This window comes from Lepisosteus platostomus, chromosome 11 (genome assembly GCF_059453375.1).
Source record: "Lepisosteus platostomus isolate fLepPlt1 chromosome 11, fLepPlt1.hap1, whole genome shotgun sequence".
Lineage (NCBI taxonomy): Eukaryota > Metazoa > Chordata > Actinopteri > Semionotiformes > Lepisosteidae > Lepisosteus > Lepisosteus platostomus.
The window spans coordinates 8,000,736-8,014,786 of record NC_142621.1 but is presented as its reverse complement, the minus strand read 5'-3'; the positions used below and the strand labels follow the sequence as shown (position 1 = coordinate 8,014,786).

General features: G+C 37.6%; 1 protein-coding gene across 3 annotated transcripts in view; it reads left to right on the top strand.

The window, feature by feature from the left end:
• Positions 1 to 10,746: 10,746 nt before the first annotated feature.
• The window catches only part of pde4dip (phosphodiesterase 4D interacting protein), a 92,070-nt gene continuing 88,765 nt past the window's right edge, over positions 10,747 to 14,051 (top strand). For 2 of the 3 annotated variants that reach the window (XM_088598207.1, XM_088598203.1), the window contains exon 1: positions 13,704 to 13,996. In XM_088598207.1, the coding sequence (XP_088454333.1) occupies positions 13,899 to 13,996 (98 nt within the window). In that variant the 5' untranslated portion in view covers positions 13,704 to 13,898. Of the gene's footprint in view, positions 10,977 to 13,703; positions 13,997 to 14,051 lie in introns of those variants that run through there. The other variant, XM_088598204.1, reaches the window with a different exon arrangement.

Below are 14,051 nucleotides of genomic sequence, written 5' to 3'. Positions count from 1 at the left end.
TGTCACTCCTGTTTGCTGAGGTATTCTAGAAGCCTGAAACAGGCTGATTTGATTGACCTTAGCACTTAACTATAACTAATTTAAGTTGCAGCACTTCCTCTTCTCATTATTCTTGGCTTTTTCCTTAAGATGGCAGGTTCCGGGAGAGCTGTAGTTCGTTGAGAAGGGCCAGCCCAAGGTTTGGCTTTGCTCAGTGCCGAACAGAGACACGGCTCCAGATTAACCTCTCAGAGGAAGCTGCGTCGCATTAAAACTCCAGGAGAACGAAAACAGGTCGTGGCATGGGAAGAAGAGAAGAAAGATGTTTTTCTTACGAGGTACCCTAACCGTAAATCTTTGAAACCTTACAGTGAAAAACCTGAAATGGAATTTATACCTCTCTGGTGGGTTGACACCTTCCCTCTTATTAACTCTGTTGGTACAGGCAATGTAAATCAAGCTCTCTGTACCATCCGTCCTGTGGCTAGGTTGCATTTTTTAACACTTGTTCAGCTGAGAATTTTATTACGTGAAAAGAATTTACTTACCTAAACGTGCCCCCCAAAGCTGTCGCCAGTATTGGTAACCATAAACTCTTAATCCTATAAAGTATGAATGATGTCTTTGATGTCAATATGTAAATGAGTTCATATATGTTTTGTTAAAGCATATTTGTGCCTGATTGTTTTAAACAATCTATCCTACCCTTCCTGTTTTTTACACAAATGTTTACATAAGGAATAGGACCTTGAGTTTGCAATGCTGCCTTCTTCTTCAGTGAACAGGGAGAAAAAATGATGGGGATGAAAATGTCGTGCCACAAAATCCACATATATAAATGAAGGCAAAATGAACAATTGTGCATGTGGACACAGCCAGAACTTTCTTAAAATAGGATGATATTTTTCCCACAGACAACATGTATTCTTAGGAGGAATACATTACCTACATTACCCCATTACCTGTAAAGCGCTTTGAGTGGAGTGTCCAGAAAAGCGCTATATAAGTGTAAGCAATTATAACTATAATTATTAATTATTCAGGTATTGACATTAAAGTACAAGAACAACCCCCCCCCCAAAAAAAACAATACATTGATTGGTTTAAACAGTAGAAAGAGTTTGTGGTGTAGTAGTTTTAAATTCAGTAAAATCAATAGCATTCATTTTTTTAATTGCCATTCCAGTTTATTTTCATATGGGCAGCTGAAGGTGTATTATCGGTTTTGGAGATTTATGGATCACAGGCTGCTGTCAAGTAGCTGCAGGAAGCTCTCTCTTCACGTCCACAAAAGGCCGACGATGAATGTTACAGGGATAAAGTAATCTGTTTAACATTTCGGCTCGATCGTTACGGCTTTGGCTTCACATGGGTTGGTACTGATTAATGTATTAAAATGTAATAGCTCATGAATATGTATTTTTGAGGAAGAATCAGTAGACGTGAAACTCAATCTTTAAGAGGGGCCTTTTTTTTTGGTCGGTGCATGTTTCCATAAATAATTTCATTGTTTAAAGGTTTTGTAAACCCGCTTTGCAAATGGGAAAAGCTCTGAAATTAATATCATCGTCACATCTTGTGCCAGAGCAAATCCACTCCAAACATGGCAATTTGGAGCTGAAGCCGGCCTGAGCAATCTGACTTTAATTTTCCCTTCTGACGGCTGCCTGATGGACAAACTTATTCATTTCCACTAACACAGGGAGAACAGGCAGCTGGCCATTGGAAACTGGACCCCTGAGTTTATTTTTTCAATTATCCATTTAGTGTAAGTGGCAGAGTTAAGATGAAATATCTGCTGAAAGGAAATTTTATTATTATCCAAGTACATTTAACTTAATATCTGATTAGCCGGAGTAGAATAAATTTCAAGATAACAATCTACCACTACTTTTTTATTAAAATAAGATGATCCAGATTTTGGTCTACCTTGTTTTTGAATGTTTTACGGCTGGTCATGTTAATTGTTCTCATATTTGTAGCTGTGTTGGTAAAGAGGTAATTTTTTTGGTTCTCTGATTTAATTAATGATTTCAGGCTGAATTGTAGGCAACAGCAGCCCAGTAATACAACAAGCAGAAATTATACAACAAACAAGAGAGATACAGATGTTGCTTTATTGAACACAGACACTGAGAGCTATAAATAATCCTTTAACATCCGACCTGAAAACTTTTAATATCATAGAAAAGCCTTACAATATTACAGAATGCACAGAGATTGCATTTCAGCCGTAGATGTTGGTAGATGGGTGAGGGTTGGAGAATTGCTACTCTTTTTTTTCATTTCAGCTGAGTTTTCAAGCAACTCATTTGCAGGAAAAAAACATTTAACTTCCAAGAATTAAAAATGTTTCAGATCAAAAACATGAAACGAGACAGATTTTTTCTTCTTCTTTTTTTTAATTCAAGAACATTTTTTAATGTTCACAGAGACATTCCATTGAGAGAACATACTCTTTTAATGGTCTGGTTTTATCTGAATGTGCGTACAAATTTTTATTTTTATTTTATGACCATATCAACCAAAAACAAAAACGGTCAGAATTAAGTTGTGAAAATTGGAAATTTCATAGTGGAATTCATAGCATGCTGGGTAGTCTGTACTCCTGATTTAACTGCACCAGTTTGTTGCATTCCATTCAGCTGTGCTTCCAATCACTTTCCAGTCAGAGGAAACACGGAGCTTCGACAGGAAGTCTGCCCTGGACACTTCCTCCCCTGGTGAACAGGTCACTGATGGCAACTTTACCCTACAGGGGGTCTTGTCAGTTGCCTTGGCGATGATTTAAAGGCAAATAAGGAAGTGGCCTGCTTGTGACATCTGTTCCTGCTTGGGTACTGCAATCGTGAGAGGATGAACCTCATCCAGAATGTGACAAGTGTCAACTGTGACATCTAGTAATGAGTCCTGTCCCATCTTGAGAGTCCCAGACATCTCATCCTCTGTCCGCCTCTGTCCTTTGATCAAGGCACAGTATGCTGCTCACATAACAGAGCTGATAAAAATTCAACTTCTGTATTAAAATGGAAATTACACTATTTGGTTTTTAGAAAAAAAATTACAGTACAGTATGTGCTTTTAAAATAATCAATTGGTGCAAAATATAGACCTATATACCGTACATAGTGTAGTACGGTATATACTACACTATGCTCTTGCATTTCTTCAAACTCTCTCTTTAAGCTCACCAGAAACTGTTTGCCTGGTTGTACCATACTGATGCTTGTTGTTGCAATTTCTTCGTTTTGTGTATATATTTATTTTTATCACAACGTTTATCACAATGTTTACTGATTTGAAGTTTTTAAATGGTTTATGTGTTACTAGCATGAGATTTGCTGTATAAATACATGAGGCAATTCATGCTATATTTTCTTTATGATTCATTATGATGCCATACTGTATGTTCTGAGATTTATTCCGATTTATATGAATTTAAAATATGATGTTTTAAGCTATTAAATCTTAAAAGTAAACACTGGTGTTGCTTGAAAAGGAATTTTTCCTTTTCACTGTTTTTTTTTCCTTACAAAGCGGCACAAATTCTTGTAGAATCTCAAAAAGCACCAGACTTCAGTGACATCTTGTAGGATGAGCCTTTCAGTTCCTCTTTTTTTTAAGTTGCTAAAATACAAATTGCACCCAGAAGTCAAAAGTAAAACAAACACCTTAATCACGAGTTGATTCTAGCTTTAAGTGAAAGAAAAAAAAACATATTTAAGTCATCTGCTTTGAATACGTTGAAAATTGCGCTCAATAGTATTTTAATGATGTTTTCTGCCCATATGGTCTAGTGAGAGTTGAAGTTAGCAATGAGGTTCTGATTAAAGCTGATTAAGAGAGTTGCCAGCACATTTCACAAACCCATTGGAAAGCAGCTGTGCCAGTTTTTAAATTGGATTCCAATGTGAATGTGTATTTTATTTATTTTAGATTAACAAGATCTTCTAATTCACATTTTAGTTTTCTAGAATGAGAATTAAAGTAGCAAGTCAAGATGTTAATTTGTAGGTGCTTTTAAAACTAATTTCTACCATACAGATTCAGTATGTAAATGTTTCATATTCCAACACATCAAGCAAAATACCGTTGATGAACTGACAGTATACTGTAGGTAATGTAAACCACTTCCACATAATGGAGCTTTTTCAAGAGTTCAAATGCATTTTGTTTCCTTTAATCTGAAATTCAACTATGCAAAATAGCAACACAAATAATACTTTAATGTCCTTTAATGCTGAGATTTGTTGTTAATACTTTGTGTTACACTTCATAAGAACTTGCCCCATCAAGAAGTAAATATTATTTATCCCACATCAGTTAGTCTGCGAACGTTTGACTCCATGAGGAATGTGCAATTCATTTTAAAACAGGGAGATGTTGTTTTCCTGGAATTTTTGTGAACAGAGAATAGTAATCAGCCCTATTTTCTATGACACAGTCAACTATAGGTCTGGAGTGATAAACTAGTCGAGGTGCCCAGAAAACTAGCTGTGTTTTTCTCGGTTTACAGTGCTAAGAAAATGAAGCTCAGGGATGGAAAGAATTCCCCTTCATCTGGAAATTCTGATGACTTTGCCTGGGAGTACTGCTGAGGAAGAACTGAACAGGGCAAAAGGGGGAGGTTTCATCTGTTTTTAAATATCTTGCTAGTCCACCAAATGACTAAAGGATGGTGTGGATACTCTGTGATCTCTACATCAGCTGTGCAAACGAAACAGTCCAAATGTTGGTTCTTTAACTACTATATTAGTTTACGGTCATTGGGAGACATAACTAATGGTTATATGCTTACTGAAGAACAATAGAGTGGTAGGAAACACAAACCAGAGAACACAAGTGGAAACTATGTGGAAATGCATTTTAAACCAAGAAAAGGAAGCACTCTTTTACCCAGAGGGGAGTGGGAGTATTAAATAAACTACCCCTCCATGTTTTTGAAGCCGATACCCTGGCTTCATTCATGAAACCACTGGATGACACCCTTGGATCAATTAGTTTCTAACAACCAAATGGGCTGGACGAGCCTCCTTTTGTTTGTAACTGTTCTTATGGTATTTTGCCTTTACAGTGTGACAAAGAACATGAGACAATCCTTACCATCTTGCTGGTTCGAATGTTAGGAGCGTATTGCTCCAAGAATCTTCTTCATCCTTAACGTCACAGATTTCAATGGATAGCAATTAACAATACCACTGAATAGTTTGATCTAAACACCCAAAATAATTAATGTATGGAAATTCCATTTTCAGTCTTAAACACACTCTCTCTTAATTTCCACGAGTGCCACTGGATCCTTTGTTTCACTGCTGAGTATCTGGTCATTTAGTGGATTGTAGATTGACCTGATCTAAAGGTCATCTACTGGATCTGGTCATCGACGCCTTTTGGAATTTGTTTAATACTGTACCATGTCTCCTTGTAATCAATCTGATAGCTAGCTGATAGCTATTGCTGTATTACCAAGATATCCATCATAGGGTCTCAGCAAAGCTCTGGGCAGGAAGAAAAGTCACTTGCTTTAATGTACTACAGTTACAAATAATAGGCTAATTCTTAGCTTCTTGTGTCTCTACTGCTCTGCCACCTCAGAACATGTACACCTATGCAGTTTCATTCTAGCTGGTGGTTCTTGTAGACCCCTAGACTTAAATAAGGACATTATGTCCATCAGCCTTTTGCTCTCCCGATGAATAGCCAAATCAAATAAGAGCTTGAAATTCCAATATGCTGTATGTTTAATATTGTATTACACAGACATTTTATAACACTGTTTCATTTATGTTAGAGTTTATTTTTTTATTATATTGTCTCTGATGTCATCTGCAGAAAAATTACAATTCTTTCAAAATACACTAGAATCCCCTGTGGCCATTTGCTGTAGGTTTTCTTTATATGCCTTTATGTGTAGACGAACCACAAACTGCGTTCAACTGGTATAAGAAGCTGCCATTGGATTGTGGGTTGTGTGTGTTTTTATTTCTTGCAATCCTGCAATCCCTCAGTTTTGTATTCAGTGTACTGTATACCACACGTTGGCGAAAGGACAAATTAACACGACTTCAACAAATAATAATGTACTGTTCTGGAGACCACAAGTGTGCGTATAAAACCATACTAGACAGAAGAGGATGTGTTAAAATAAGTCCCATGCAGATATCTTCAGCAACAGATTCCTACTTGTAAAAAAAAAACATACTGTCATTTTGTTCCATTGCAAAAACTGTCTTGTTTGTGCTGCAGTATAATTTTCTTTTACCATAAAATCAAGAATCAGATGTGCATGTGTTTTTAGGAAAATGAATTACCTGCTCTCATCTTATTAGCATTAAATGTGTAGCTGTGTTCCTGTACTTCCTGTACAACTCCCTACATCTTCAGCAAATCAGTTCAAAGAAATCAAAAATATTTTTTAGTATTCTGAGTTCCTTCAAGGCTTTCATTCTTCCCTACAAAGCTGGGTTTTGAAATGGGGCTGTGTAAAAAATCCTGTATGAAGTGCATGGCAGTGGGTTAAGATCAGCAGTATTTGTTTCAGCCCAATGTAGCTGGCTCTCTGAGGGGAGAGAGGTGGAATGTAACGCATTTCCCTTCGTGAGCTCTCTGCCAGCCTGGCTCCAGCCCGTAACATGTGACCAATTCCCCACAGAGTTTCCACGGAAACTGAGGAATCGGTAATTAACCAAATAAGGAAAAATATTAACACAGACCCTTCAAAGCATTGAAATATTGCAGTTTGTTATGACACTTTCAAGCAAAGCTGAGACTGACGAGTAGCTGGTGATGAAAGGGCCTTGATTTGATGATCCCCACAAGGAAAAGGTGTTTATTTTAGATAGGGTGAGAGGGCACTTTGTGCTCTCAAACACCTGAACCCATGTGAACTCTAGGAACCTTAAAACAAATTCTGCAGCACTCATAACACAGTATGCTGTACAGATGGCGTTCTGACAGATTTTGCGAAAAAGGGTGGATATTTTGCCTAAAATCCAAAATGATTATTCCAGAGACTACTAGTGTTGTTGCAGAAAAACAATTGCTTAGAGTTTGAGCAACAGCCTGCTTATGAACGGCCTGCATTCCTAAGTTGGCTATATGTGACTATTTGTTAAGCTGTGTCTCTCTATGGTGTACACCATACAGAGTGGGGAGTTGAAGCAGCTGAACTCTGAAGTACGCAGCGAGAGCAAACGTTCCTCCTACTTTCCAGAGTTAAGCTGACAAGGTCTTATTGGCTATTGGCTAAATTGTCTCTTTCTTCTTGAGCCTGCAACAGACTTGCCTCTTGCCCAGATGGGAGCGCCGTTGTGAGCTCTCGATAGAGTATGTGCCCTGTGCTTCTCGAACATGCTCTGGTTTGCTGTGACTCTCACCAGGCTAAGCAGCTTACTGACAGTGGGTGTTTACAATTGTTAACAATGTTCAAAGTCGTCACCAATTTGATTACTGATGGGTTTTCTGTCTACTTCAGTCCATTTATGGGTCCACACCCCCCACTTTAACCAGACCAGATTTTGAACACTGCTGCCCCAGATGTCTGGTGAGACCCATCCCTTTTGAACATATTCTGCAAAGTCAGTCACAAGACTCAAACATCCTAAGTTAACAAACAGCTCTGGGCCTACCACTTGACCCTGGTCTTTCTTCTTGCTATGAAACCTGTCTGTAGAAATAGCCTCAAAACAAATTTGGCTATTTTTAACCATTATTTCATGTTAGCAGAATGCAAGCATGAATGCATAACCAAGACTTGGAAATCTCATTTCCTTTAGCAACATGTTGTGTAAAAGGACAAAGTAAAAGTGTGACAATCTCCTTCCCAGTAGTAAACTGTTTTTTTCTTCTGCTGCATTTAGACATGAAAGCAGGTGGCCCTGAAGCCACACTACAGATTGTCTGGTGGACAGAGGGTCTCCATCAGTTCTGCAGCCATCCTGGAGCTGAAACTGAACTGCCTATCTTGAGGTACAGCATGGAGCCCTTCCTCTACTACCTTACACTACTGAATAACACTGATATTGTCCAAGTATGCAATTGTTAGGTTTGGAAGAACACAAAAAAGTTATTGTGAGAGATACCACACTTTTGTTGTTCATTTAAAAATGACTGGATAAAAAAATGAATCAAATAAAATGATTACAGACATAAGCGGGACTCCAATGATTATCACCAAATTACCCCAGTAGCCTGCATTGAACCTGAACTGATGGAGACAATGCCTGTTGTGTCCACATGGTGGTGCTGTAAAAGCACAAAGCGGCAATATTAAAAAATCTTAATAAGATAACCTCGACATAGTGCCCTGAGGGTGGTATCTCAGGAGACCTCTATTTCATTAAGGCTTTAGTTAATTTATCAATTTCTTTGAAAACAGAATAAGGCTCTTAAAAGACGAATTAACGCTCATGTTTCTGATCTGAAACTCCCCAGTGGGGAGTCGAAGTAACACTTTTACCTGATGTGTGGTGAGCGTTCTGGCGCACTATGGCTGCCGTCGCATCATCCAGGTGGATGCTGCACATTGGTGGTGGTGGAGGGGAGTCCCCATTACCTGTAAAAGCGCTTTGAGTGAACTGTCCAGAAAAGCGCTATATAAGTGTAAGCAATTATTATTATTATTATTATTATTATTATTATTATTATTATTATTATTATTATTATTATTATTACCTACTGTAATTTGCCATTCAGGGATTTTTTTATGTTTTTAGACTCAAAGCAGTTATTTATTTCAGAATCTAATGTGAGATCTCCTATTTTGGAAATAGTAGTTGATAATACGACCCAAAAAGTAATTAAGCTATGACATTTATGTATTTGAATATATTTAATTAAAATGAATAAAACTGATGCTCAGTTTTTTTCCTTAAAGAATATGCCATGTCTTGTTAATAAGATAATAAAGAAATTACATTTTTTGCTGCATTTAAATATATATGTTCAATAATCAGTTGACAAAGATAACAGTAATGTTTTAATCTCCAAAGAAGGTCTTATATTTCACTATTTGATTTAACAGGACAATGGATGTTAACAATATGATATATCCATAATCATCAAAGGCAAAGCAGGGCTTTTGCAGTTTAGCATTAACAAATGGAGAGGTCCTGCTAATTGTGTTGCCGAAAATAAATCCCACATTAAAAAGTAAGAATCTCACCCCTGGTAGCCAACTTTAGAGCCATTTCTGTACAATGCAAAGTCTTTCAACTTTTATGTTTCTGTGATCTTTGACAGGTGACCTCTTCAAAAAAACAATTTTCTGTCATTTATAAGTAGCCTGGTATCTGCTGTCTATGTTGAAATATTGTAACTCTATTTCCTTGGGCTTTCTTTCTATAACAGCTTTTATTAATTTATTAATAAAGACATTTTATTTGTGCTCAGATTTGTAGCACCTGTGAAAGGGAAGACTGTGATTCTCAGCCAACAATAACGTCATGCAGTGATTTGTTCTATTCAGTTTTCTGGTTAACATTGACAAAAGGAAGAAAAATAACTACACAATCTGAATCAGTCACTCTCATGTGCCATGGGCTAAATTATGTTAATATGCATAATGAAACATATCAGCTGGTATTAAAGGAGGGATATCATCAATCAAAATCCATCAACTCTAAAATGTCTTACATTTCATTTTCTGATGCACTGCTTTGTGCTTAAAAACTTCTGCACAAGTAATCAGCCCAGACTAATAAAACCCAGAATGCATCAATTCATGGATACTGCTCTTCTAAGGATGATATGTAGCCTCACTAAACAAAACATCCATTGAAAAATGGAGTAATCACCGAGTAATCATGTATTAAGTCAATTTAATAGGGAGAAAGCCAAAGGTGGATCTAATCCTAATGTGAATTATTGTGCATCAGGAGTTTGGAATTAATTCCCTTTTTTCTTGTTAGCTTCTGCTAAGGCAGATGTTTAAAATGGTGTGCCTTTGTTTAAGTTGTGTGTTATTTAACTTATTGTTGCTGCTGCTAATCTATGTTTATGGTTTATGGGGGGAGGGGGTTCCTTAATGTCTTTGTAGTGGAGCATACAGTACATGTAAATAAGCATTTGTTGCACTTGTACATACGACAATAAACTGAACTGAACAGGTATGCGCTCTATTCACCTGTCATCAAGTCACGATGATAATGATGATGATGATGATGATGATGATGATGATGATTAATTCAATATGAATTAAACATCGAGCTTGCTCGAAAGAGATAAATATCTATGAATTTCTAAAATATATATATATATATTTCCAGTGGTGTACCCCCAAAACTAGCAACGATGAACACTACTGCCTGTTAAATAACAAATGCGTGTTTTCCATTGAACATGCTGAACCATTATTTTCAATCCCGGGTGCTGGGATAAATGTAGGTCAATGTTTTAACAGGCAACGTGAACCTTAGTGTTGGTGTGCACGTTTAAAGCTGTGTAACTATAAATCAAATATAACAAAACATGTTACAACAATATGTTTTATTTCAAAAGTAATTAAACTAACTTAACAATTGCCCCCCATGCTTCTCTTTACGGTTAAACAGAAATGCAAATATCTTACACCTATTTGAAAGACAGGCTGTGGTCTGTAGCCGGCTGTTCATGCATAACAGTACCTTCTGTCGTGCGCAATTGCTGTGTCCAAGGTCTCGGCTGAATTGCTTTGATTTAAAGGTGCAATAGCAGACCTTAACAGCCAGGGACCGAAGACGCGTGTGAAATCAGGCTGCATGCGTAATTAAGATGGGGGTTGTGGGGGTTGTGTGACAATGAAATAAATGCTGCATCCATAGTTCACTTCCGAGCAGCATCTTTCGGCCTGAAAATACAGCTGGAAGCAGAACAATGCATCCCTTCTGCTTCACCGGACCTTGCGCACGGATTAATAGCCGCATGATGTGAAGAGTTGGGGTATCCTAAAAGGCTACCCCATATTTCATTGGCATGGATCGGATTGCTAATCATGAGCAGTCTTGGAAAGGATTGGGAAGGTAAGAGTCCTCGCATGAAATAAAATACAACCATATTGTAATGAAAGGTAAGCTTGGCATATGCTTTTATTACTGCATGTCACAAAGCACCGTTATTTGTCAAGAATCAGAAACGGGCATAAACATTGTTTCTCAGTGCTTGTCTTCCTTTTGTAAATCAACGATATTATAATATTCTATTGTGTGTACAGCATACCTACAGTACGGAAAATGCGTTTGTCTTGTTGTCTTCTGGGCCCTAATGCCAGCTTTGTATAAGGGTAGCTGAAGCTGGTAGGTGCATATTGTCAAAAAATGATTATTCTAAGCTTCTACACATTGTATTATTATTGTCTTGTTTGTTTGTTCAATATAGTTTATGACCACGTATGTTACTGTAGATACAGTGGCTGGTGGCATGTATTCGCTCCTGCACGATTTAAGATTCTTTTCAGAGCAGAAAAGTGCAGATTCGGCATTACAAAATGTACAGTAGACTCTCGTTTCGAGCATTACTAGTTCCAATACGGACCGAGCTGGTCGCTGAGCAGAAACAATTCCTTGCAAAGCACGCCCCGTGGAAAGCGTGGCGCGCCAGTGGGCAACAAGTCACGTGGCTCCGGCCCTCAGGTGAAGGAAAGCAGTGATGGACAGACTCAAAAATCTTTTTGCGACATCGTTGTACGAATACATTGAGAGTAAATTAATTCGATTGTTATCATATATACCAAAAACACATCTAGATTTAATATTGTATTTATATTATATTTTGTATTCATTTGCTGTCGGCATATAATACCGTACATTTTCACAGTTCATTCAGCAATTCAGCATTCAAGCAATTTAATCAAGACTAGTCAAGGGGAAGACCTATATATATATACACGAATTGGATTTCAAGATTCATTCTGAGGGATATTTCTTGATTTGAATTAGACAATTCCCCCATTTTGGATTAATGTCATATCGTTTATCAGTTCTGATCTCTTGCAATTCAGTAATCTCTGATAGACACAACAAATACACATTTTGGTGAGTTAATGTTAGTCACAGAGAGAATGGTGAAACTGTAAAATGAGTTCATTAGTAAGCAACTTTCAAACTTAAAGTAAAGGAAGTCATCCTGTTTTTAATCAGTTGGTCCCAGCTGAAGGCTGGACTGCATGTGCTTAGAAAAATGCAGATGGTATTAGTATTGAGGAAAGAGTATTATCCTTTCTGCCCTAGTTGACCAGTTTTAGAAATAAACAATGCAAGTTTAACAAAGTACAGCACAGTATAAATGAGTTTTGAAGGATGGCCTGCTCTGCTGTTTGGGTGCCTTCTATGATCAAGGAGAGTGAAGAGTGTTCAGTGGTAGGCCACTAAAACAGCTGGGTATAAACAGCTGTTCAAACAGTAGGAGAGAGGCAGGCCTCCAGCATGCAGTCAAGGTAATTACAGGGTCACTATAATACTAGGGTTAAACTCGCACCATGCTTTTTTAAAGCCCATCTAGACAAAATCTCCATGAATCATCTGTAGACTAGAAAAAATGGTCTTTGACACATTAATGGGCAAAAAACTCCTGTGCTGCTCATTGTAATACTAAGAAGGTTCTCTGAGAACGTATGGATTTCTCTTAGTAGCAGTGTAGCATGTGTTAACTTCAGAGGGGGAATCTAGGATGACCAAATAAAAATATCTATATGGCAAGCTGCACATACACTGTATATAATCTTCAAGGACATGCCCAGATATTTTTACAGTGAAATGTCAAGGCTCAGAGCTACAGCTTTCCTTGTTAAATGTAAGCGATCTTCACCAAAAGAGAGTTGTGCAAGTGTTGTACAAAGGCAATAAGAAGCTAAATGTTGTGAGGCTGTAGTTCAATGACTTATAAAAAAAGCTCTTTCAGTTCCCTATTATAAAACTAACTAAAACATCGCTGAAAGAATGTTGCAGCAGTGAGATACTTAATATTAACTTGCAGGGAATCTCTACACCATTTATAGCTATCACTCACGGGTAGTCAGGATGTGCTAGGGCAGTTGTAATTCCCCTTCCTGTCTGCTTACTTTCTATTGCTTTATCTTCAGTGTTTGTGAGGAATTTTTCAGAGCCACTCCCAGGTCCTTAAAAAGAGCATCGAACAGGCAAATGGTATCCAACAGGAATTTCTGAGTCATAGGCTTAGTAATGTTTAATATTGGCCTCTGTAGAAGATGACAGTATAAAAGTGATACATTGCGTAATTATGTGTTGTGTCTGTTTTTAAAACAAACCCCAAACTGCTAGATAAACACAGAGTTTTGAAAATTCCCTTTTCTCAATGTATACTGTACGTTCTTAGGTATACTTTTTTGATGTGGAATAATGTTGCCAATAAATGTTAAATGATAAATCCTAATTAAATCCCCATTTGATAATGTCATTGCTGGAAGGCTGCTCTGGTCATTTGCTGTTCAATGTTGATTCTTATACTCAAGGCAGCGAGATTTGTTTCTGAATGCTACCATTTGCTTAAAACGTACTATTACCCGAGCCAGGGGCAGGTCTGAACCTGTGAGTATGTGTTGTGCTCTACAGGATGTGCTCCACCTTGTTGAAAGCTGGTGGTTCATTTTTTTTTACTCTAAAATTTAAGTAAAGTAAAATGTTTGCATTTCATGCCCTGACAAGAAGGCTCTGCTCAAACACAGGCTCATTTCATTGGGCTACTTAGCAGCCCTCAGGAACACAGCTGCCATTCATCTACCTACAGACCTTCTCTTTAAAACTGGTCAGCCCATGGCTTGATACTCAGGGCTTACTGTACCTTGACTCCAGCCTGCCACGTCAAATTACTTTTGTTTTTCATTCCTTGATTTTATGAAATACCACCCACTAATTTGGGTATCACCAAAACAGCTTTAAAGAAGGAGGCAGGGAAGAAAGTTACTGGTTATGTTCAATTAAGCGCATATGAACGACTGTCATTATCCTTGGTGGAAATTCGCTTTTGTTCCTTGTGCTTATGATTTCATCATTGGAGACCAGTGTTCTGAAGTATACTTTGGAAGGTGAGTGTTCCACAACTGTTAGTACGAAAAATGGAAAATAATCTGTAGAGTAATT